A 21,107-nucleotide genomic window follows, 5' to 3' on the forward strand; every position below is an offset into this window, starting at 1 on the left:
TCACAGTATGCAGCTTTTGAAACGGATCATTGTCCTTCGCTTTCCTTGGGGGATTGGTTCTAGGATTTCCCTCAGATACCAGAAATCTGAGGATACTCAAGACCCTTATATAAAATGGCATAGTATTTGCATATTCTCATATACTTTTTTTTTTTTAATTGGTATGCAGCATGTGCAAGTTCCCGGGTCACAGATTGAATCCCAGCTGCAGCAGCAACCCAAGGCATTGCAGTGATGTCACATCCTTAACCAGCTGCACCATAAGAGACATCTCATATTTGCATATACTTTAAAATCAGCTCTAGATTACTTAATTATGTAATACAATGTAAATGCTATCTATGTAAATGGTTGCTGTGCATATGTGGCAAATTCAAGTTTTGCTTTTTAAAATTTTCTGGAGTGTTTTCTCCTCGACTATTTATCCCTGTTTGGTTGAATCTGTGGATTCAGAACCCGTAGGTGTGGAGGGCCTCATGGTTCATAATTGCTCCATTAGCAATACCAGACTCCTAGGTGTACCCTGTTGTCAAAGCAGCTGAGCTCTTCAAAGCATGAAAAGTAGGAAACAAAGGATCAGGCAGTGTCAGGGTTTTTGACCATCTCTTTTCATTTTCTTTAATAATTATTTATTCAAACATGTAGATAATCTAGCCTAGGTACTTTTTGCCTTTTAATTTTACTTCCTAATGTAGAAATTAACAGGCATTCCTTTTGTGACTCAGTGAATTACTGACCCACCTAGGATCCTTGAGGATATGGGTTCAATCCCTGGCCTTGATCAGTGGGTTAAGGATCTGGTGTTGGCCATGAGCTGTGACGTAGTTCACAGGCGTGGCTCAGATCCCTTTTTGCTGTGGCTGTGGCATTGGCTGGCAGCTGTAGCTCTGATTTGACCCCAGCCTGGGAACTTACATGTGCCCCAAGTGCAGCCCTAAAAAGCAAAAAAAAAAAAAAAAAAAAAAAAGATTAATTTAGAAATTCTCAAACATGCACAGGAGTTACGCTAACGTAATGAGCCTCCAGGTACCCATCACCAGTTACCAGCATTTTTTCTATTCCCCCCATGTTTGCTTGTTTTTTTCCCCCCTGGAGTTGTATGGGTTTTTTTTTTTTTTTCTTGTTTTTTGGCTGTGCCTGGAAGATTCCTGGGGATTGAACCCACTCTGCTGCAGCGAAAATGTCAGATCCTTAACCCAGTTTACCATAAGAGAACTCTTTTCAGAGTATTTAAGACAGATCTAATATGATATATAACTTCATCTGTAAGTACTTGAGAAAGTTAACAGAAATGCTTTTCTATTTCATCTTTATTTAATTAGCTAGACCTTTTCTCTAGAGAGGCGTTTGTGTGTGTATTAAAGCCTTAATATTACTACTATGCTCAACAAAATTTAGCAGTTCCTTAATATTATCTGATAGCCCCATGTTCTGGTTTTCCTCTTTTTGTTTCCTTTTTCTTTTTCCAGATGTTTTTACATTTGGTTCTGTTCAGGATCTACAAAATAAAGAGGTTTACAGTTTATATCTACTTGATTTACCTTTATATGTTTCTTAAACTGTCCTAACCTGTTACAAAAAACTTGTTTTGAAGAAACTAGATCATTTTTCTTGTGGGATTTCCCACTTACTGGATTTGGTAGATTCAGTTCTGGTGTGTTTAATGTTCCTTTATCCTCTGTATTTCCTACAAACTAGTGGATAGATTTAATAGATTTAGATCTGTTAAAAATATAATGTGGGAATTCCCATCATTGCTCAACAGAAACGAATCTGACCAGCATCCAGAAGGACACAAATTTGATCCTGCCCTCGCTCAGTGGCTTAAGGATCCAATGTTGCCATGAGCTATGGTGTAGGTTGCAGACATGGCTCAGATCCTGCATTGCTGTGGCCATGGCTGTCGCGTAGGCCAGCAGCTGTAGTTCTGATTCTTCCCCTAGCCTGGGAATCTCCATATGCCATGGGTGCAGCCCTAAAGAGACAGAAAAAAAAAATGTAATGTAAGCCACATGTGTAATTAAAACTTTTCTGTAGCCACAAAAAAGGAACAGTAGTTAATGTTTTATTTAGCCTAGTATATCTAAAATATTTCATTTTGTAATCAGTATAAAAAAAAGATATTTTGTGTTTTCTCCCATTTTATGTTTTGGGTATGGAGAGAACAGTCTTTGAAATCTGGAATTTTGTACTTTGCACTAACAGCACTTTTTAGGGGGGGTGGGACTATGCCCAAGGGTTCCCAGGCTGGGGGTGGACCCCACACCACAGCAGCAACCCGAGCCATAGCAATGACAATGCTAAATTCTTAACATATAACACCCTTTAATTCTTTTTTTTTTTTTTTTTTTTTTTTTTTGTCTTTTTGCTATTTCTTGGGCCGCTCCACAGCATATGGAGGTTCCCAGGCTAAGGGTTGAATCAGAGCTATAGCCACCGGCCTATGCCACAGCCACAGCAACTTGGAATCTGAGCCACGTCTGCAACCTACACCACAGCTCACAGCAACGCCGGATCGTTAACCCACTGAGCAAGGGCAGGGACCAAACCTGCAACCTCATGGTTCCTAGTCGGATTCGTTAACCACTGCGCCACGACGGGAACTCCTTTTTTTTTTTTTTTTTTGTCTTTAATTCTGATTAGCTGCATGTGCCTTGGGGGATATAGTAGTAGATAGCACAGACCAAGAAGTTAATTAGATACAGATGGGGGCTTCTTTGGTTTTGTTTTGCTTTGGGGGGAGGGACTAGGGTATTTAATAGGTGCTATTTACTTCCTATGGCATATGAATTCTAATTGTCCCACTTGTGATGTTTGAATGTTTGTATCTATTTTAAATGATCCGTTTTAAAACTTGCCATCAATCTTTTACTTAATAACAACCATTGATACACATTAGCTAGATTCATTATTTCATTAGGGTTTGGGAAATGATTTTCTATTTCATCTTCATTTAATTAGCTGGACCTTTTCTCTAGAGACAGAATTTGCTTTATATCTTTGCTTACCCTGAAACACAGTTTATACAGGGGAAGGATAAATACTTCATTTTGTCCCCTTTGTGTACTTGTTTTCAGAGTAAGGAGTTGGTGTCATAGCAGTCTTCACTGAAGACTGATGAAATGTTTTTTGGTTTTTATTTTAAAATTTTTTCATTTTTTGTCTTTTTAGGCATATGGAGGTTCCCAGGCTAGGAGTCTAATTGGAGCTATTGCTGCCGGCCTACGCCAGAGCCACAGCAACATGGGATCTGAGCCGCATCTGCAACCTACACCACAGCTCACAACAACGCCGGATCCTTAACCCACTTAGCGAGGCCAGGGTTCAAACCCACAACCTCATGGTTCCTAGTCGGATTCCTTTCTGCTGCACCAAGACAGGAACTCCTGGTTTTTAAATAATGTTATATTGGCAAGTTTTATATATTTGTGCATTAATCTGTTGCAGTCTCTATTTTGGATGCTAAATTGCCAAGTTTTAGATGTATGGAAGTTCCTCTTTGAAATTGGCTCATTTGTCCTTTTAACATGAATCCACTATCTTTGTGAGCTTCCTTCTGGCATAACAGAGTGCTCTGCACACATTTCTTACTCCAGACCTGAATAAGCCGTTTTTCTTAGGATTCTTATTCTTTTTTTGTCTTTTTGCTATTTCTTGGGTCGCTCCCGCGGCATATGGAGGTTCCCAGGCTAGGGGTCAAATCGGAGCTGTAGCCGCCGGCCTACGCCAGAGCCACAGCAACGGGGGATCCGAGCCGCGTCTGCAAGCTACACCACAGCTCACGGCAACGCCGGATCTTTAACCCACTGAGCAAGCGCAGGGACCGAACCCGCAACCTCATGGTTCCTAGTCGGATTCGTTAACCACTGCGCCACGACGGGAACTCCGGATTCTTATTCTTTTTAAGGGAAGTGGTATTTAGAGACGACAATAGGTGTGGATGTTTTAGACTGTCTGAGAACTTTAAAGATGAGTTTGATATACATGGTAATAATATTTTTTAAGGATATATAGTGAAAAATAAGTGTACTTTTCATTTAATAAATACTCAATAACTGTCTTCAGTGATTTAGTAAAGAATGATTGGCTGGCTGATTATTACTATGTTTTTTAAACTACCTAGTTGTTTCCTTCCATCTGCTCTGAAATTAAATTAAGTAGCTAAAGGAGCTTCCATTATTATGTATAGGCTTTACCCGCTGCTCTCCTTTTTATTAGAATGGCGTGCTGCTGAGAACTGTCCTGGACCCTGTCACTGGGGATCTGTCTGACACCCGCACTAGGTACCTGGGGTCCCGTCCTGTGAAACTCTTTCGTGTCCGGATGCAAGGCCAGGAGGCAGTAAGTAATGAAGGGGGCCAGGTATTATATGTGGATGTCATCAGCTGAGAAAAATACTGTTGGTGTAAGTTTTGCTCTCATTAATTCACCAGTATTATATTTATTTGGACATAAGCTTTATTTTGATTAGTTTCCTTCACATCGGAAGGCTTGGGTCCCTTAATCTAGGGTATCTTAACAGGGGCTCCATGGCACTGTACCATGATTTGGTTATAAGTGAGTTAGAAAATTGATTCCTTCAGCCTTGAGACTGAGCAATTGGAACTAGTAGCTAATGCTTCTTTTAAGTGGAAACCTCCCATATGGGATACCACTACCTATGAGCAACCTGGCATGAGTGTCATGGTTTACTATGCAATGGGAAAGAGGTTGGGAAATGTGAACTTTGTAGCTAAGAATATTCGTGTTGCTAGGTGCTCTGCTAGATCTTTACTTGTTACTGCATTTAATTTTTTTTTTTTAATTTGTTCTATGGCCATACCTGATGTTGGAAGTTCCTAGGACAGGGATTGAATGTGAGCCATAGCCCAACCTACCCTAGTGCTGTGGCAATGCCAGATCCTTTAACTCACTGCTCCTGGCTGCGGATTATATCCACACCTCCACAGCGACCTGAGACACTGCAGTTGGATTTTTTTTTTTTTTTTTTTTTTTTTGTCTTTTTGCCATTTCTAGGGCCACTCCCACGGCATATGAAGGTTCCCAGGCTAGGGGTCGAATCCGAGCTGTAGCCACCGGCCTATGCCACAGCCATAGCAACTTGGAATCCACGGGTCATGGCAACGCTGGATCCTTAACCCACTGAGCAGGGCAGGGATTGAACCCACAACCTCATGGTTCCTAGTCGGATTCGTTAACCACTGTGCCACGATGGGAGCTCCTGCAGTTGGATTCTTAACCCACTGCACTACAGCAGGAACTCCTGTTACTTCATTTAATCCTTGCAGTTTTTCAGCTCTGTGATAGTATTCCCATTTTATACATGTGGAAACCAAGCTTCAGAGATTGATTGAATAGTAGCTTATTTGGCTAGTAGCTAATGCTTTTAGCAAATACTAAGCCATGCTGCCTCTTCTCTAGGCATCTTTTTTATGCACATTAATTTGGAAAGGCTTGTCATCTTTACAATATGCAGTATTTCTATCCCTGAACAAAGTATATCCTTTTTGGTTTTTTCTATTTTTTTTCTTTTGGCCATGCTTCCGGCATGCAAAAGTTCCCAGGCCAGGAATTGAACCTGAGCCACAGCAGTAATAATGCTGAATCCTTAGAATTCTTAACTGTTAGTAGGTGTCTTTCTTAAGGTAGTCTTTTAGGTTTCTAAAATTTCTTGGGATATTCTGCACACTAAAATTTGGGGATAGGGAAATTGGGTTAGCATACCGTATTTGAGCTTTTCCCAAGCATATTGGAGATATTTTTCTTTCCTCAGGTGTTGGCCATGTCAAGCCGCTCATGGTTGAGCTATTCTTACCAATCTCGTTTCCATCTCACCCCCCTGTCTTATGAGACCCTGGAATTTGCATCTGGCTTCGCCTCTGAACAGTGCCCTGAGGGCATTGTGGCCATCTCCACCAATACCCTGAGGTGAGAAAGTCCCACAGTTGAAGCCCAGCGAGAGGTTGGCAGAGAGCCGTGGGACTAGTGTGTTGCAATTGAAACCTTCATTTGGCTAGGCAAAGTACCTAGTGGCCAAGTTTCGGTGTTTGGGAGTTGTAGCTTGTGTTTAGACTTTCAGGGCCAAGGGGTTTTTTGTTGTTGTTGGTTTATGTCTTTGTCTTTTTAGGGCCCCACCCATGACATATGGAAGTTCCCAGGCTAGGGATCATCAAATTGGATCTGAAGCTGCTGGCCTACCCCACAGCAATGAGCCACGTCTACAACCTACACCATAGCTCTCGGCAACACCAGATCCTTTAACTCACTAAGCAAGGCCAGGGATTGAACCCACATCCTTATGGATACTAGTCGGGTTCATTACCACTGAGCCACAATGGCAACTCCATCAGGGCCAAGTACTCAGTTGTAGTTCAGTCACAGATTTAAGATTTTTGTTTTCCATGGCTATGCTATTTGGATTAGTTTTAGAGGAGACATTGTGCAATCGCTGATAATCTTTTCTCACTTGTTACTTGCATTGTTACATCTTATATTTTAACCTCAATATAATTATATAGGCCTTATGCAGGTTGACAGGCTGTATTGATCATATTAGAGTAAGCAGTGGCTGTATTTCATGATGGAAAGTAACCTGTTTGGTTTGACTTCCTCGAGTTTGGAAGAGGAGTAGTTGTGTTTGTTTCCTTTTGGGGTGGGGGTGGCGGGCTGTCCATGGCATGTGGAAGGAGGTTCCTGGACCAGGGACTGAATCCACACTGCAGCAGCACACTGAGCCATTGCAGTGACATCACTGGATCCTTAACCTACTGTGCCATAAAGGAACTCCTGTTTGTTTTATTTATTAACCCTTTAATGCCATTGATGTTCACATCCTGGCTTAACTGTTGGCGTTCACAGTGGAACTCTGGCCTCATGATATATGAATCCTGTATTGCATGTCAGGTTTACTTCCAGATTTGTTTGTAAGAGCCTTCAGGAACTTTTCAGTCATTTTCTCTCTTTTTAAGCTTCAACGTCTTTGTATACCTTCTATCTACTCTTGGAAAATTGCTCCCCCTGCATGCCCCAATACATTCTTTCCTTGTTTTTTTAAAATCTTTGCACCTGTCCCTGGAATGCTTCCTACACACTGTCAGGCTTAGCCTCATCCATGGGTCCTGTAATTGTTTTATCTATACGAGCTCTTTAATTGCTGGATTCCTATAAATTTAGACAGTTGCACAGATTTTCAAACTTTTAGTGGCACAACACTACCCCTCAACCCCCCCCACCCCTGCTACAAAATCAGGTACAGCCACTGTGTGGAACAAGTAAAAGCGAAGTTCTTGAAAGCATAAATACTGTTCGTGGTGCTTTCTGTCAGGACCAGTCACTTCTACTTTTGGCTATTATGAATAATGCTGCTATGAACATTCATGTGTAAGTTCTCATGTGGGTGTATATGTTCATTTTTCTTGTGTATGTAAAAAATTACTTAGTCATGGGAGTGGAATGTTAATAATCATAATGTATTTTAAAAATGTTCTGTTTTTTATATTATACTCCTTTTTATGATTCTGAATAACCATTTTTTCTTACAGCACTTTGAAATGCTTCTTTCCTATCTTCCGTTGTTTGGGGGGGTGGTTTATTTGGCTGCACTCATGGCATATGGAAGTTGCAATGCTAGGGATCAAACCCGAGCCACAGCAGTGACAATGCAGGATCCTTAACCCACTGAGCCACCAGGGAATTCCTCTTCCATTAATTTTTTTTAGGTCTCCTTTCAGATTATGTATGATCTGTAGAGAATACTTAAACTACAAATAAAAGTCCATTTTTAGAGACCAAGTGACTATTTTAAAGAGCATCTGGGGTCTGCTCATTTGGTATATAATTTGGTATATGCACATCTCTGTCCCTTTTGACAAAGGTTGTAGGTCTCATACTTGCCATCTCTTTCTTCATCCTTGGGGATTTCCTAAAGCTTAGGTGATTTTGGTTCAGGATGGCATCCATGCTATTTTATAAAACACTATCACAGAAGTACCACATATATGTAGGTAATTGCAGTGCTTCACAACAAATTTGGAATTGGCTTTTTTACCTGTTTACTTGTTTGTTTGGTTACTAGTTGGATTCATTTCCTTTGCGCCACAACAGGAACTCCATATCACATTACCATTGGGGGGATTAAAAAAATTCCTTTGGGGGTTCTAATGTAGTTTTCACTGGTGAAAACTGGAATCACTGGTATGTTGTTACTAAAATAAAGAGCTCTCCCTGATTTCTTTATCTCTTGTGCAGAATCATGGATTAGAAGACTGTTGTTTCATGTTGCCTAATACCAACACTGGACCTTTAGGGATTCATGTGTTTGCTGTGACTGTTAATTGACTGTTTCAACACCAGTTTCTTAGTTCTCAGTGAGTGACCTAACTCTTTGCCTTTTGCTGTAGAATTTTGGCATTAGAGAAGCTGGGTGCTGTCTTCAATCAAGTAGCCTTTCCACTGCAGTACACACCCAGGAAATTTGTCATCCATCCTGAAAGTAACAACCTAATCATCATTGAGACTGACCACAATGCTTACACTGAGGCCACAAAAGCTCAGAGGAAGCAGCAGATGGCAGAGGTAATGTATATGACCTTCAGGAGTCAATAAAAAGGTGTTTGTGGAGTTTCTACTACAGTGACGACGGTTTGATATCTGGCCCTGCACAGTGGATTATGGATCCAGTGTTAGCGCAGCTGTAGTATGGGTCGTAGCTTTGGCTCCTATTCAGTCCCTGGCCCAGGATCTTCCATGTGCCGCAGGTGCGGCCAAAAAAGAAGGAAAAGAAAAAAGATGTATGAAGTTGTGTTGAAAAGTTTAAATCCCTGTGTAGTTGTTGGTTATAGTTTTTTCTTTTTTGCTTTTTAGGGCCACTCCTGTGGCATATTAAATTCCTAGGCCAGCCTACGCCACAGCCATAGCAACGCCAGATCCAAGCTGTGTCTGTGACCTACACCACAGCTCATGGCAATGCTGGATCCTTAACCCACTGATCACTGCCAGGGATCAAACCCACATCCTCATGGATCCTAGTCGGGGTTGTTAACCGCTGAGCCACGAAGGGAACTCCAGTTATTAACGTTCTTATATTTAAAGATCCAGGCTTTTTTGTGTCCTTGAAGCAGAGCCCTTTGCCAGAGTCCTTGGTTTTAGAGGTTTTTAGAGGCACTCAGGACTAAAATACTGACCTGGGTTTCAGTATTTAGCTCCCTTTGGAATAGTTCTTCAGTCTTTGAATTTCCAGTATAGTCTGTATTATATTTTTTCTGGATTCAGACCCAAATGAGACGGCTTTCATACTCCTCCCAGCACCAGTTTCTTCCAAAAATCATTACCCAGCATAAAACAAATAGTCCCAACTATGTAAAACTGTATCTGGCCTAGAAGAAAGGAAACAAGTAATCTTTTTTCTTTTTTTTTTTTGGCTTTACCTTTTCTAGGGCCGCTCAAGAGGCATATGGAAGTTCCCAGGCTAGGGGTCTAATCGGAGCTGTAGCCACTGGCCTACGCCAGAGCCACAGCAATGCCAGATCCGAGCTGCATCTGCGACCTACACCACAGCTCACGGCAAGGTCAGATTTGTTAACCACTGAGCCACGACAGGAACTCTGGAAACAAGTAATCTTAGCAGGGGAAATCAGATGGTTAGATAGAAAAAGAGTGTTTTCATCTTTATGTTTCTCAGACCAGTAGTCAAGTATTTGCCACAGTTAATGTTAGATCTTCTTGGCATTGATAAAAAAGAAGTACCTGCTTTCCCTTCATTGCTCTTTCGTCTTCCTCTGGTCTATACACCTCTCCATTGATCTGAACACCCCCCTGGAGGTGCTCTTGCTACTTGTCCACTTCACCCAGCGCCCACCTCTGAACACACCAACTCTTCTTTTGTTCTTTGGGTTTAGGAAATGGTGGAAGCAGCAGGGGAGGATGAGCGGGAGCTGGCCGCAGAGATGGCAGCAGCGTTCCTCAATGAAAACCTCCCTGAGTCCATTTTCGGAGCTCCTAAGGCTGGCAATGGCCAGTGGGCCTCTGTGATCCGAGTGATGAATCCTATTCAGGGAAACACACTAGACCTTGTTCAGTTGGAACAGAATGAAGCTGCTTTTAGGTAAGGAGCCCAGGACCTCTAGCCTTTTGGAGACTGGAATGGGATTCTCTGGGCTGTGACTAATGCCTGACGCCTGACTCTTTCTCTGTACATGCAGTGTGGCTGTGTGCAGGTTCTCCAACACTGGTGATGATTGGTATGTGCTGGTGGGCGTGGCCAAAGACCTAATACTGAACCCCCGATCTGTAGCAGGGGGCTTTGTCTATACCTACAAGCTCGTGAACAATGGGGAAAAACTGGAGTTTTTGCACAAGGTAGGAACCAGCCTGTGGTTTTCCTGGATCTTAAGTCCTATTAGACCTTCCCACTTTAGCTAAGTTGTAGGTCAGGTATTTGGAGGCATGTGGGAGATGGGGGTTTTCATGCCCCAGTGAACCTTCACTCCTTGCTGGTCCCCCTGGAAGATTGTGTGCTAACCACCCTCCATGGCAAACAGATGTACACTGAATTAGTCCCCTGTTTTCTAGTCTTAACTAAGTAGACTATAGTTTGTGACCAAAATTTGGCAATTGCAAGAAATTAATATTCTGAAGGCAGCGGTGATGGGGTAGATTATTTAATAGGTTATACAGTTCCCCTTTGGAAAGATAGTAAAATACTGAGTTGGGGGGATGGATGGTGTTGATGGTTTCACAAAATTTTGAATATGTTGCTGTTACGAATTGTATATTTGATAATGGTTTAAATCCTAAGCTTTATGTATGTTTTATGAATTTTATACTTTCAAAATATAAAAAAATTATTTATTTAGGCAGGTGGGTTTTTTGTGTGTGTGGCAGGGGGTGGTTTGTTTTTTTAGGGCCGCACCCTATGCATATGTATGTGGAGGTTCCCAGGCTAGGGGTTGATCAGAGCTGTAGCTGCCAGCTTATAGCACAGCCACAGCAATGTGGGATCGGAGGTGCGTCTCAGACCTACACTAGAGCTCACGGCAACGTCGGATCCACTTAATCCACTAAGCGAGGCCAGGGATCGAACTCATGTCCTCATGGATGCCAGTTGGATTCGTTGACCACTAAGCCATGACGGGAACTCCAAAAAATTTAATTTTAAAATTTAAAAAAACATGTATGGAGTTTCCGTCGTGGCTCAATGGTTGGTGAACCTGACTAGCATCCAAGAGGACGCAGGTTTGATCCCTGGCTTTGCTCAGTGGGCTGGGGATCCAGCGTTGCCATGAGCTGTGGTGTAGGTCGCAGATTGTGGCTCAGATTCTGCGTTGCTGTGGCTGTGCTGTAGGCTGGTGACTACAGCACCAATTGGATCTCTAGCCTGGGAATATCCATATGCTGCCAGTGTGGCCCTAAAAAGACCAAGAGAAAAAACAACAACCTGTATGTTGTAATAGCTACAGTGCCTGCTTTCCATCACACACCAGTGTGGTTCCTCCAAGCCTCCCACAGGAGTGTTATCTAGGAGCTTCACAGGGCTTTCTTTGTGCTAAACTCACTGTGTCTCCCTTATAGCTAAGACATCACTTATCACTAGCACTCCTTTCCCCTCCCTCCACACAACAAAATCTCTTCTCTGATGTTGTGGCTTCACTGTTAGTTAATAGAATCAATGAATTCCATAGGCTCTAAGACAGTGTTCATCAGACACCAGAACTTACTTTCACTTGTGGCATCATTCCACTTAGTGAAACGTAGCATGTGATGCCTGTTTACCCAAACACCTTATTTCAAGAGACTGTTGAATGTGTGGCTTATTTTCTCTGTTGAGCAGATGATCACTTGTGGTCTTCCTGACAGATGCCCCTAGTAGGTGTTTTGGGTTGAGGGGGTATGACTATGTGTTGTAATAGCTACATTGTCTGCTTTTCCTTTCACAGACTCCAGTGGAAGAGGTTCCTGCTGCCATTGCCCCATTCCAGGGGAGGGTGTTGATTGGTGTGGGAAAACTTTTGCGAGTCTATGACCTAGGAAAGAAGAAGTTACTCCGAAAGTGTGAGAATAAGGTAAACGTGTGGTGTGAGGGCCAGGTCTTAGCTAGTGAGGAAGGAGGAGACACGGGTAGTGTAGTAGACAGCAGCTGTTAGAACCATGTCTATGGGGATCTTGTCTTAGAGACTTGAGAAGGACGGGAGTAGGTGGGTTTCTCAACTTGTTTACACTAAGAACCACATTTCTGTCCTCTTTGCTTCTGTAAAGAACTTAATTATTAAAGTTGACGTGTATTTCCACTGCATTAAAATTGCTTCGCTCCTTTTCCCACCTTCCAGCACTGACCAGTGCTATTCTTTGGAGTGTCCCGTCTTTCAGACCCTCTATATGTTGCAGTCAGCGTAAGCTGGACTTTGTGTTGTTACTACACCCCAAGGTTACACCCATTGCTGTCTTTGTTTTTCCCAGCATATTGCCAATTACATTTCTGGCATCCAGACTATTGGACATAGGGTAATTGTATCTGATGTCCAAGAAAGTTTCATCTGGGTTCGCTACAAGCGTAATGAGAACCAGCTCATCATCTTTGCTGATGATACCTACCCTCGATGGGTCACAACAGCTAGCCTCCTCGACTATGATACTGTTGCTGGGGCAGACAAGTTTGGCAACATTTGTGTGGTAAGTTGATGTTTATTTGGGTTACAGTGATGTATAGGAAAGCTGGCTCAATTTGTTTGTGGTAAAGCCAAGGACCCCAGATGATGATGTTGAATATGAAAAATAAAAAAGGGCATAAAATTCTTTTAGATTCCCCCTATCCCTGTGCCCACCCCATTCACCTCCCATCTCCCCATGCAACATGATTTAAGAATGATAGATTTAGTTTGAGCTAAAGATTAATTTTTACTTTTTTGCCAGGATTTTGGCTTATCTTTTTTTTTTTTTTCCTTTGCCATTTCTAGGGCCACTCCTGCAGGACATGGAGGTTCTCAGGCTAGGGGTACACCAGAGCTGCAGCAACGCAGGATCCGAGCTGCATCTGCAACCTACACCACAGCTCACGGCAACACTAGATCCTTAACCCACTGAGCAAGGCCAGGGATCGAACCCACAACCTCATGGTTCCCAGTCGGATTTGTTAACCACTGCGCCACAACGGGAACTCCTGGCTTATCTTTTTAAGCCTAGTCTGGCATTTTGTGTTCCTGTTCTGTGGTCTTTGTTTTTTGCATTTTTCCTTTTCGTTCTTATATTATTTTTTTTTCCTGTTGAGTTTCTTATTCCTTAGACACCAGAAAGGTACAGGAGACTTGGGCTCAGGACTCTGGCAAAGGTAGTGCCTCCTTTCAATGACCTGGGCAAACATGTTGCTTGATGATCAAGATGAATGTCCTGTGATTTGTGTCACTTAATTGTAGGTGAGACTCCCACCTAATACCAATGATGAAGTAGATGAGGATCCCACTGGAAATAAAGCTCTCTGGGACCGGGGCTTGCTCAATGGGGCCTCTCAGAAGGTAAGACTGCAGAAAGGGCCCCAAAGGAGAGGCACTAGCCTGTGTAGTACATTCTTCATGATACTTTTAGTGAATTATCCACAGTGCACGTGACTGTGCTGAGTGCTCTCCCGTGCGTGCAGATCTCTAGGGTGGACAGTACATGGCCTGTGATGGATGGGCACTGAGTTTTACATAAGGTGACCCAAGTTACCATCCCATGTTTATGACAGTAGAATAGAAATTTTTCTGAGACATTTTAGCATTGTGTATCTCTTTGGTGCATAGTAGTTTCCTTGCAGAAGATGATTGCGTAGGTTCATTTCTGATACAAAGCAGCTCTTCTGGGAGGTGTGTCTTGGGCTTTACACCTGTTGGCATGTACTTCTGTAGTAGAACATGTTTAGACTTTTAAAAATAGATCCATTTTAGAGCACACCTAAGTGATGACTGTTTTTTATACTTTTGTGGTTTCCATTTTGCAAATTTGATAATTTATCAAAAAGGTGTTTCAGTTACACATCAGAAACAATCTAACATCAGCATGTTTGTGAGGGCATTTAGCTCTAAGTCAATGCTAAGAACATTTTAAAATATTAAAAAAATTTTACTAGTTTATGAATTTTAAAAGATTGTGAAATCTGTGTTTTGGAGTCACTGCTTGCTCTTGAGAATCTAGGACAGGTTCCTGAGGGCACTCATAGTTACTGGTCTGGTTTTGACTTGCAGGCTGAAGTGATCATGAATTACCACGTGGGCGAGACAGTACTTTCGTTACAGAAGACTACGTTGATCCCTGGAGGCTCAGAATCGCTTGTCTATACCACTTTGTCAGGAGGAATTGGCATCCTTGTCCCGTTCACATCCCATGAGGTGATATACTCCACATAGCTCTGGCTTTTACTTTCCCAGTGTTGTTTCTTGGTGCTAAATCTGCCTAAGAGGGCAATCTGTTTTTGTCCCCATCTGCAAGTAAGAGTACTTTGGAATTTTTATAAGGTGACAAGAATATCTACAGAGATAGGGAGCTTGAGTTTTTTCTCCCCTGGAGATAGCCATTTGTTTTTATACTATACCAGGGTTTGGTTCAGTTCTTTTTTTTTTTTTTTTTGGTCTTTTTGGGCCATACCTGAGGCATACGGAAGGTCCCAGGCTAGGAGTTGAATTGGAGCTGTAGCCACCAGCTTATGCCACAGCAACTTAGCAACCGAGCTGCATCCGCAACCTGCACCACAGCTCATGGCAGTGCAGGATCCTTAACCTATTGAGGGAGGCCAGGGATCAAACCTGCATCCTCATGGATACTAGTCAGATTCGTTTCCACTGTGCCACGATGGGAACTCCCTGGTTCACTTCTGATATTGGCATAAGATTAATCAGAGGCAAAAGTCCCAGAACCGAACCCCACAGAATAGGAATGATGAAATGGTGTGGACTAAGCACTTGCTGCCTCCTGGAGTCAGCATTCAGATTGGCTGAATTTGGTTTATTTAATTGCAGCCAAGGAAGCTGGGATTAGGAATTTGACTTTGCAAACCACTGTTTATTTTTATTTATTTTTTAATGGCTGCACCTGGAGCATATGGAAGTTCTGGGGCAGGGATTGAATCTGAGCCATAGCCGTGGCAGGGCTGGGTCCTTTAACCCATTGTGCCTGGCCAGGGAATGGACCCCTGCCTTCTCGGCGACCTGAGCCACTGCAAACAGATTCTTAACCCACTGTGCCACAGCAGGAAATCCCAGACCACTCTTAAATATGGTGTTTTCTCCTGTTTGGGTGAAGACATAGACAAATGTCCACTCAGTATATAGTATTTGGCAATGACGTTTCCAGGATGTTAGGCTAGACGGGGAGATGTTAAAGGGCTGAAGATGCTGCCAGGACCAGCAAAATCACGCCTCACTGCCTTTGCTGTGTTTTACTGCTTAGTGCCGAAAGTAAAGTAGAAAACATTAAGTGGTTTGTTATTATCAGTTATTAATTGTTGCTGTTACTTTGAATGAGAATTTCCCAAGTTACTCTTTTCTTTTTAAAATTTTATTGGAGTAATTCCTGTTGTGGCTCAGTGGTTAACGAACCTGACTAGTAACCATGAGGTTGCAGGTTCGATCCTTGGCCTCACTCACTGGGTTGAGGATCCAGCGTTGCCATGAGCTGTGGTGTAGGTTGCAGGCTCAGCTTGGATCCTGTGTTGCTGTGCCTGTGGTATAGGCCAGCAGCTGTAGCTCCAATTTGACTCCTAGCCTGGGAACCTCCATATGCCATGGGTGCAGCCTCAAAAAGACAAAAAAATAAAATAAAATTTTATTGGAGTAGGAGTTCCTGTTGTGGCTAAGAGGGTTAAAAACTCAGCTAGCATCCATGAGGATGCGGGTTCGCTCCCTGGCTTTGCTCAGTGGGTTAAGGATCTGGTGTTGCCATGAGCTGTGGTTTAGGTCGCAAAGGCGGTTTGGATCCCGTGTTGCTGTGGTTGTGGCTGTGGTCAGCAGCTATAGCTCTTATTCAACCCCTGGCCTGGGAACCTCCATATGCTGTGGGTATGGCCCTAAAATGAGCAAAAAAAATCAGAGTTCCTGTTGTGGCGCAGTGGTTAACGAATCGGACTAGGAACCATTAGGTTGCATGTTCGATCCCCGGCCTTGCTCAGTGGGTTAAGGATCCGGCGTTGCCGTGAACTGTGGTGTAGGTCGCAGACTCCGCTCACATCCTGCATTGCTGTGGTTCTGGCGAAGGCCGGCAGCTACAGCTCCGATTCGACCCCTAGCCCGGGAACCTCCATATGCCACCGGAGCGGCCCTATAGAAAACACAAATAATAATAATAATTTATTGGAGTATAATTTACTTATAATGCTGTGTTAATTTTAGGTGTACAGCAAGGTGAATTAGTCATACACGGATATTCATTCTTTTGCAGATTCTTCTGATACACAGTATCACAGAATACTGAGTAGAGTTCCCTGTGCTATGCAGCAGCTCCTTGCTAGTTATCTATTTCATATATAGTGGTGTATATATGTTGATTCCAGGTTCCTAATTTATCCCTCTCCCCCACGTTTCCTCTTTGGTAACCATAGTTCGATTTTGAGATGTGTTGAGTGTGTTTTTTTCGTATCATCTCCCCAAGTCATTCATTATTTTGTCAGTTGAAGTGATTTATTTTATTCCTTGGAAAATTATTGAAAACATACCCATATTAAGATACATGCATTATTTTGCTGTCGTTTTTAACTTGGAAATTCTCTCTAATATTTCAGAAATTTTTAATTTAAGTATAGTTAATTTTTTTAAAAATGATGTTTTCTCGCATGGTTCTGCAAACACAAAGGTTTTCATTCTTGTTTTTTCAAGTTTTAGCTGTCTTATAGCAGGAAAGCCTGTGGTCATCAGGAACAATTAGATATTTGAGATTTGTTTGTGTGGTAAAAATCAATAGCTTCTCTGTTCATTGTGCTTTGAGAAATTGTAGACTAGTTGTTGAAATTTTTTCTTTTAGTGACATATTGTTTGTTTCTTCCACCAGGATCATGACTTTTTCCAGCATGTGGAAATGCACCTCCGATCTGAGCATCCCCCTCTCTGTGGGCGAGACCACCTCAGTTTTCGTTCCTATTACTTTCCTGTTAAGGTATGTCTTTGTTGGAAATCTGGGTTGAAAGGGGGAATCCGGAGTTCCCGTCGTGGCGCAGTGGTTAACGAATCCGACTAGGAACCATGAGGTTGCGGGTTCGGTCCCTGCCCTTGCTCAGTGGGTTAACGATCCGGCGTTGCCCTGAGCTGTGGTGTAGGTTGCAGACACGGCTCGGATCCCACGATGCTGTGGCTCTGGCGTAGGCCGGTGGCTACAGCTCCGATTCGACCCCTAGCCTGGGAACCTCCATGTGCCGCGGGAGCGGCCCAAGAAATAGCAACAACAACAAAAGACAAAAAGACCAAAAAAAAAAAAAGAAAAGGGGGATCCTCAGCCATTTAACCAGTCTTTTCTCTGGGCCTCCCTCCCCTTAAAAAAACAGCAGTCTTATATAAAGGAGCACTGAGGGACTGAATTGATGGGAGACAGTAATAGGGTAGAGGAATATTCAGAGACCTCTTTCTTCAGGACAGACCATGGCCAGAGAAAAGATTTCACCTCATTTTGCTCATTTAAACTCTGGCTACTAAGAATCAACTTAGAACAGTATTCCTAGCTCTATAAAGTTCAGGTATCTGGTGGAGAATAAAAAGTTTTCTTTGGCAGTTACTGCTTTAGCATATGCCATTTTCCTTCCTCTCTCATTTTTCTGTGTCTTAGAATGTGATTGATGGAGACCTCTGTGAGCAGTTCAACTCCATGGAGCCCAACAAACAAAAGAATGTCTCTGAAGAACTGGACCGAACCCCACCTGAGGTGTCCAAGAAGCTTGAGGACATCCGGACTCGCTATGCCTTCTGAGCCCTTTTCTTATGGGGGCTTGTTAAGAGACTTTTTTTTTCCTCACCACCTGGCTCTGATCCATATGGCAGAAGGAGGGTGGCTGGAAAATTAAGATTTTGCAATATTAAGGCTAATAGCTCTTCCCCATCCACTCTTCCCCTGGAGTGACTGATTTCCCCTAAAATTGGCACTGAGATTTGCTTCACTTCTCCTTGCTTGATACATAATTCATTGCCCCCAGGTTCCAGTGTGGACTACAGTACCCATTTTCCCAAAGCTTTCTTGCATTAGTATTTCTGGCTATCTTGTCTACTTTTGTACACATCCTTAATTTTTAATTGGTTTACCTGTAAATATAGTTTTGTATGATGTTATCTTTGTGGGAGGGAGAGAGGCAAGCTGAGCTGGGGTCCAGATTTATATAGTACAATTCCAGAGTTCTGCCACTCTGGAACATAACCAGAAATACAAACCTAGTTCTTAAGGTGTCTGGTGTCCATGTGTCTTTTCTGGGGATAAGAATTTAGGTGGGAGATTTGAACCTAAGTTGGAGCAGGAAGAAATGAATATCCTCCTTCCAGCTACCTACTTAGATTTCTGGCACCTTATGGCCTCATTCTCCCAGCTCTGTGATGGCTTTTGGCTTTCTTTAGTCTTTTCAACTATGCAGGTGAAATTTGGGCTCAGTAATAACAATCATGTGGTCCTCCATACCACTGGTGTGGTCATCTATCCATACCTAGTGAGGAAGGATGGCTGATTTCTTCTTCCCTGTTTTGTTTGTTTATTTGTTTGTTTTAATTTTGTCTTGGCCTTGCCCATGGCAGTTCAGGGCCAGGGATTGAACCTGCACCACAGCAGCGACCCAAGTCGCAGGAACTCCCTTCCCTGTTTTAACTCCTTTCTACTTTGAGGCCTTAGAGTAAAGGATTTGGCATGGATTCCAACTGGCTAGTCTCTTAATAGATGCTCCTTTTACTTCCACAGCTCCTGATAATGGTCGTTTGCCATCTGTCTACTAGGAAGGATCAGTGAGTACAAAAAAACCTACCCTCAGGAATAAAGTCAGTACATCTCCCTATTTATGGAAGAAAAAAAAAAAAAAGCTTATGGGTAACTTAGAGGATCCCTGTCTGCAACATCTTAGCCAGGCTCTGGAGGATGTTTGGAGTATATGAGGAGGCAGCAACTGGAAGTGACACAGTCTCAGAAATGTTCCGGCTCACACTTGAGGATTCAGCCTTCCTCTGTCAAGTTGTGTGGGAAGCCTTAATGTTCCAGGCATCCTCAGCTTCATTGAACATGGAGAGGCCTGAGTCACTTCACATTTGAGTACTTCGTAGAGTAAAACACTTTTGTGTGTGTGTGCTCAGGGCTTCCATTGAACTGATTCTTTGTGGAAGGCACTGGCTTAGAATCAGGAATGGAGGTGATTAGATAAAATCTTTGACAGTGAACAGAGAGTGTTCGTGATGTTATACCCTGAAACTGCATGTTTCTTTAATCATGGCTTGGGGTTTAGATCAGTCAGTAGCCCCCTAAATTTTGCCAGGGATTGAATCCCTAAATGATACTTCTTTCTTACTTAGCTCATGAGTATGCATAGTAGACTGTACTCTTTTTTTTTTTTTTTTTTTTTTTTGCCACCCATGACATACAGAGGTCCTGAGCCAGGGATCACATCTGAGCTGCAGTTGCAACCTATATGCAACTGCAGCAGTGCAGGCTCCTTTAATCCACTGTGCCGGGCTGGGATCAAATCTGTTTCCTGGTGTTTCAGAGAAACTGCCAATCCCAGGGTGCCATAGCAGGAACTCATAGAGACAGTACTTTTGAACTACATTTGCATAGCTTAATTCCAGCATTTGTTTTTTCCTGTGGCTCCCCACTTGTTCTGTTTAGCCTGTCATATTGTATGATGTTGATATGCAGCAGTATGAGAAACTCAGCATAGACGTTTGAGCAGTGGCTCCTTGTTCCTAACATGTTGGGATTTTTTTTTTTTTTTTTTTTTTTTTTTTTTTTTTTTTAGAGCCTCACCCTTGGCATATGGAGGTTGCCAGGCTAGAGGTTGAATCAGAGCTACTGCTGCCAGCCATAGCCACGGGAACTTGGGATCTGAGCTGCCTCTGCGACCTACACCATAGCTTATGGCAACACCGGATCCTTAACCCACTGAGTGAGGCCAGGGATTAAACCCTCAGACTTCATGGTTCCTAGTCACATTTGTTTCTGCTGTGCCACAGCAGAAACTCGCCTACCCTCTAGCTTGATGTACTTCTTCCTACAGTAGTAGATGGGATATGTAAGAAAAGAAAACTGAGCTCTGTTACAGAATCAGGAATTGCTGTCCTTTTTTGGTTGTTCTTAATCATGTAGATAGCAGTTTAGTGGGGACATGATCACACCTGTGAGAGGAAGACACCACATGTCACTCAAGGACACTGTAAGACAGCATTAGGTTGTACTCAGTAACCCAGTAAACAACTAAGGCCTTAGGGAGTCAGACTTTTTAGTATCAAGAAGGTGGAACACTTCTGGTTCCTGTGAGAAGCTGTGATTGTCTTGTCTGGATAAACCTAGAGCCTGGCAAGGAGCTAAAACTTGCTCTCTGGAAGTGGGCAGGATCTGTGCCTGATCCTTTGATACAGAGGGTTGTTTAGCTAGGAAACCTCATTCACAAAAACAGGGGGGAGAGAAACTTGACATTAGGCCATTCGAAGCCCTTCTGATTTACAACATGTCATACTAAATCTTAACTTTAAATCTTACATCACAACTGGGAATGTGTGGTCATCTGATTATTGCCCCACTGGAGAGTATAGCTGAGGGTGGATTTTACGTTGGATCATCTTGTGCTTACAAGGTGTTACAAGAGTCTCTTCTCCCAGGGAAAATGATACAAACTCTGGGATTGTCAGAGAAATTTGGGTGCATATTAGAAGGGATTATCTGATAGATGATGGCAAATCATGAGTTAATCTGAGCATTTGTGCTAAGCACAGTGAGAAATTCTCAAGGCCTGTTCATCTGAACTTGACATTCTAGTAAGGGAGAGGAAGCTTAAACATGTGAAATAATCAACCAAATATGTCTATAGTAAAAAGAACTAGAATCAGACAACTTGTGTGATCTGGTTGGGCCAAATCACAGCTGATTCAATTTGAGCAAGCCATTTAAAACTTCTGAGCCTTGGCTCGCCCAACTGT

General features: G+C 42.7%; 1 protein-coding gene across 3 annotated transcripts in view; it reads left to right on the forward strand.

Moving 5' to 3' along the window:
• The window catches only part of SF3B3 (splicing factor 3b subunit 3), a 54,163-nt gene extending 35,777 nt beyond the window's left edge, over positions 1 to 18,386 (forward strand). For all 3 annotated transcript variants that reach the window (XM_021093803.1, XM_021093804.1, XM_021093805.1), the window contains 11 exons: positions 4,219 to 4,341; positions 5,774 to 5,928; positions 8,400 to 8,574; positions 9,897 to 10,102; positions 10,200 to 10,356; positions 11,934 to 12,059; positions 12,454 to 12,666; positions 13,407 to 13,505; positions 14,214 to 14,357; positions 17,008 to 17,112; positions 17,776 to 18,386. In XM_021093803.1, the coding sequence (XP_020949462.1) occupies positions 4,219 to 4,341; positions 5,774 to 5,928; positions 8,400 to 8,574; positions 9,897 to 10,102; positions 10,200 to 10,356; positions 11,934 to 12,059; positions 12,454 to 12,666; positions 13,407 to 13,505; positions 14,214 to 14,357; positions 17,008 to 17,112; positions 17,776 to 17,916 (1,644 nt within the window). In that variant the 3' untranslated portion in view covers positions 17,917 to 18,386. The remainder of the gene's footprint in view (positions 1 to 4,218; positions 4,342 to 5,773; positions 5,929 to 8,399; positions 8,575 to 9,896; positions 10,103 to 10,199; positions 10,357 to 11,933; positions 12,060 to 12,453; positions 12,667 to 13,406; positions 13,506 to 14,213; positions 14,358 to 17,007; positions 17,113 to 17,775) is intronic.

This window comes from Sus scrofa, chromosome 6 (genome assembly GCF_000003025.6).
Source record: "Sus scrofa isolate TJ Tabasco breed Duroc chromosome 6, Sscrofa11.1, whole genome shotgun sequence".
Lineage (NCBI taxonomy): Eukaryota > Metazoa > Chordata > Mammalia > Artiodactyla > Suidae > Sus > Sus scrofa.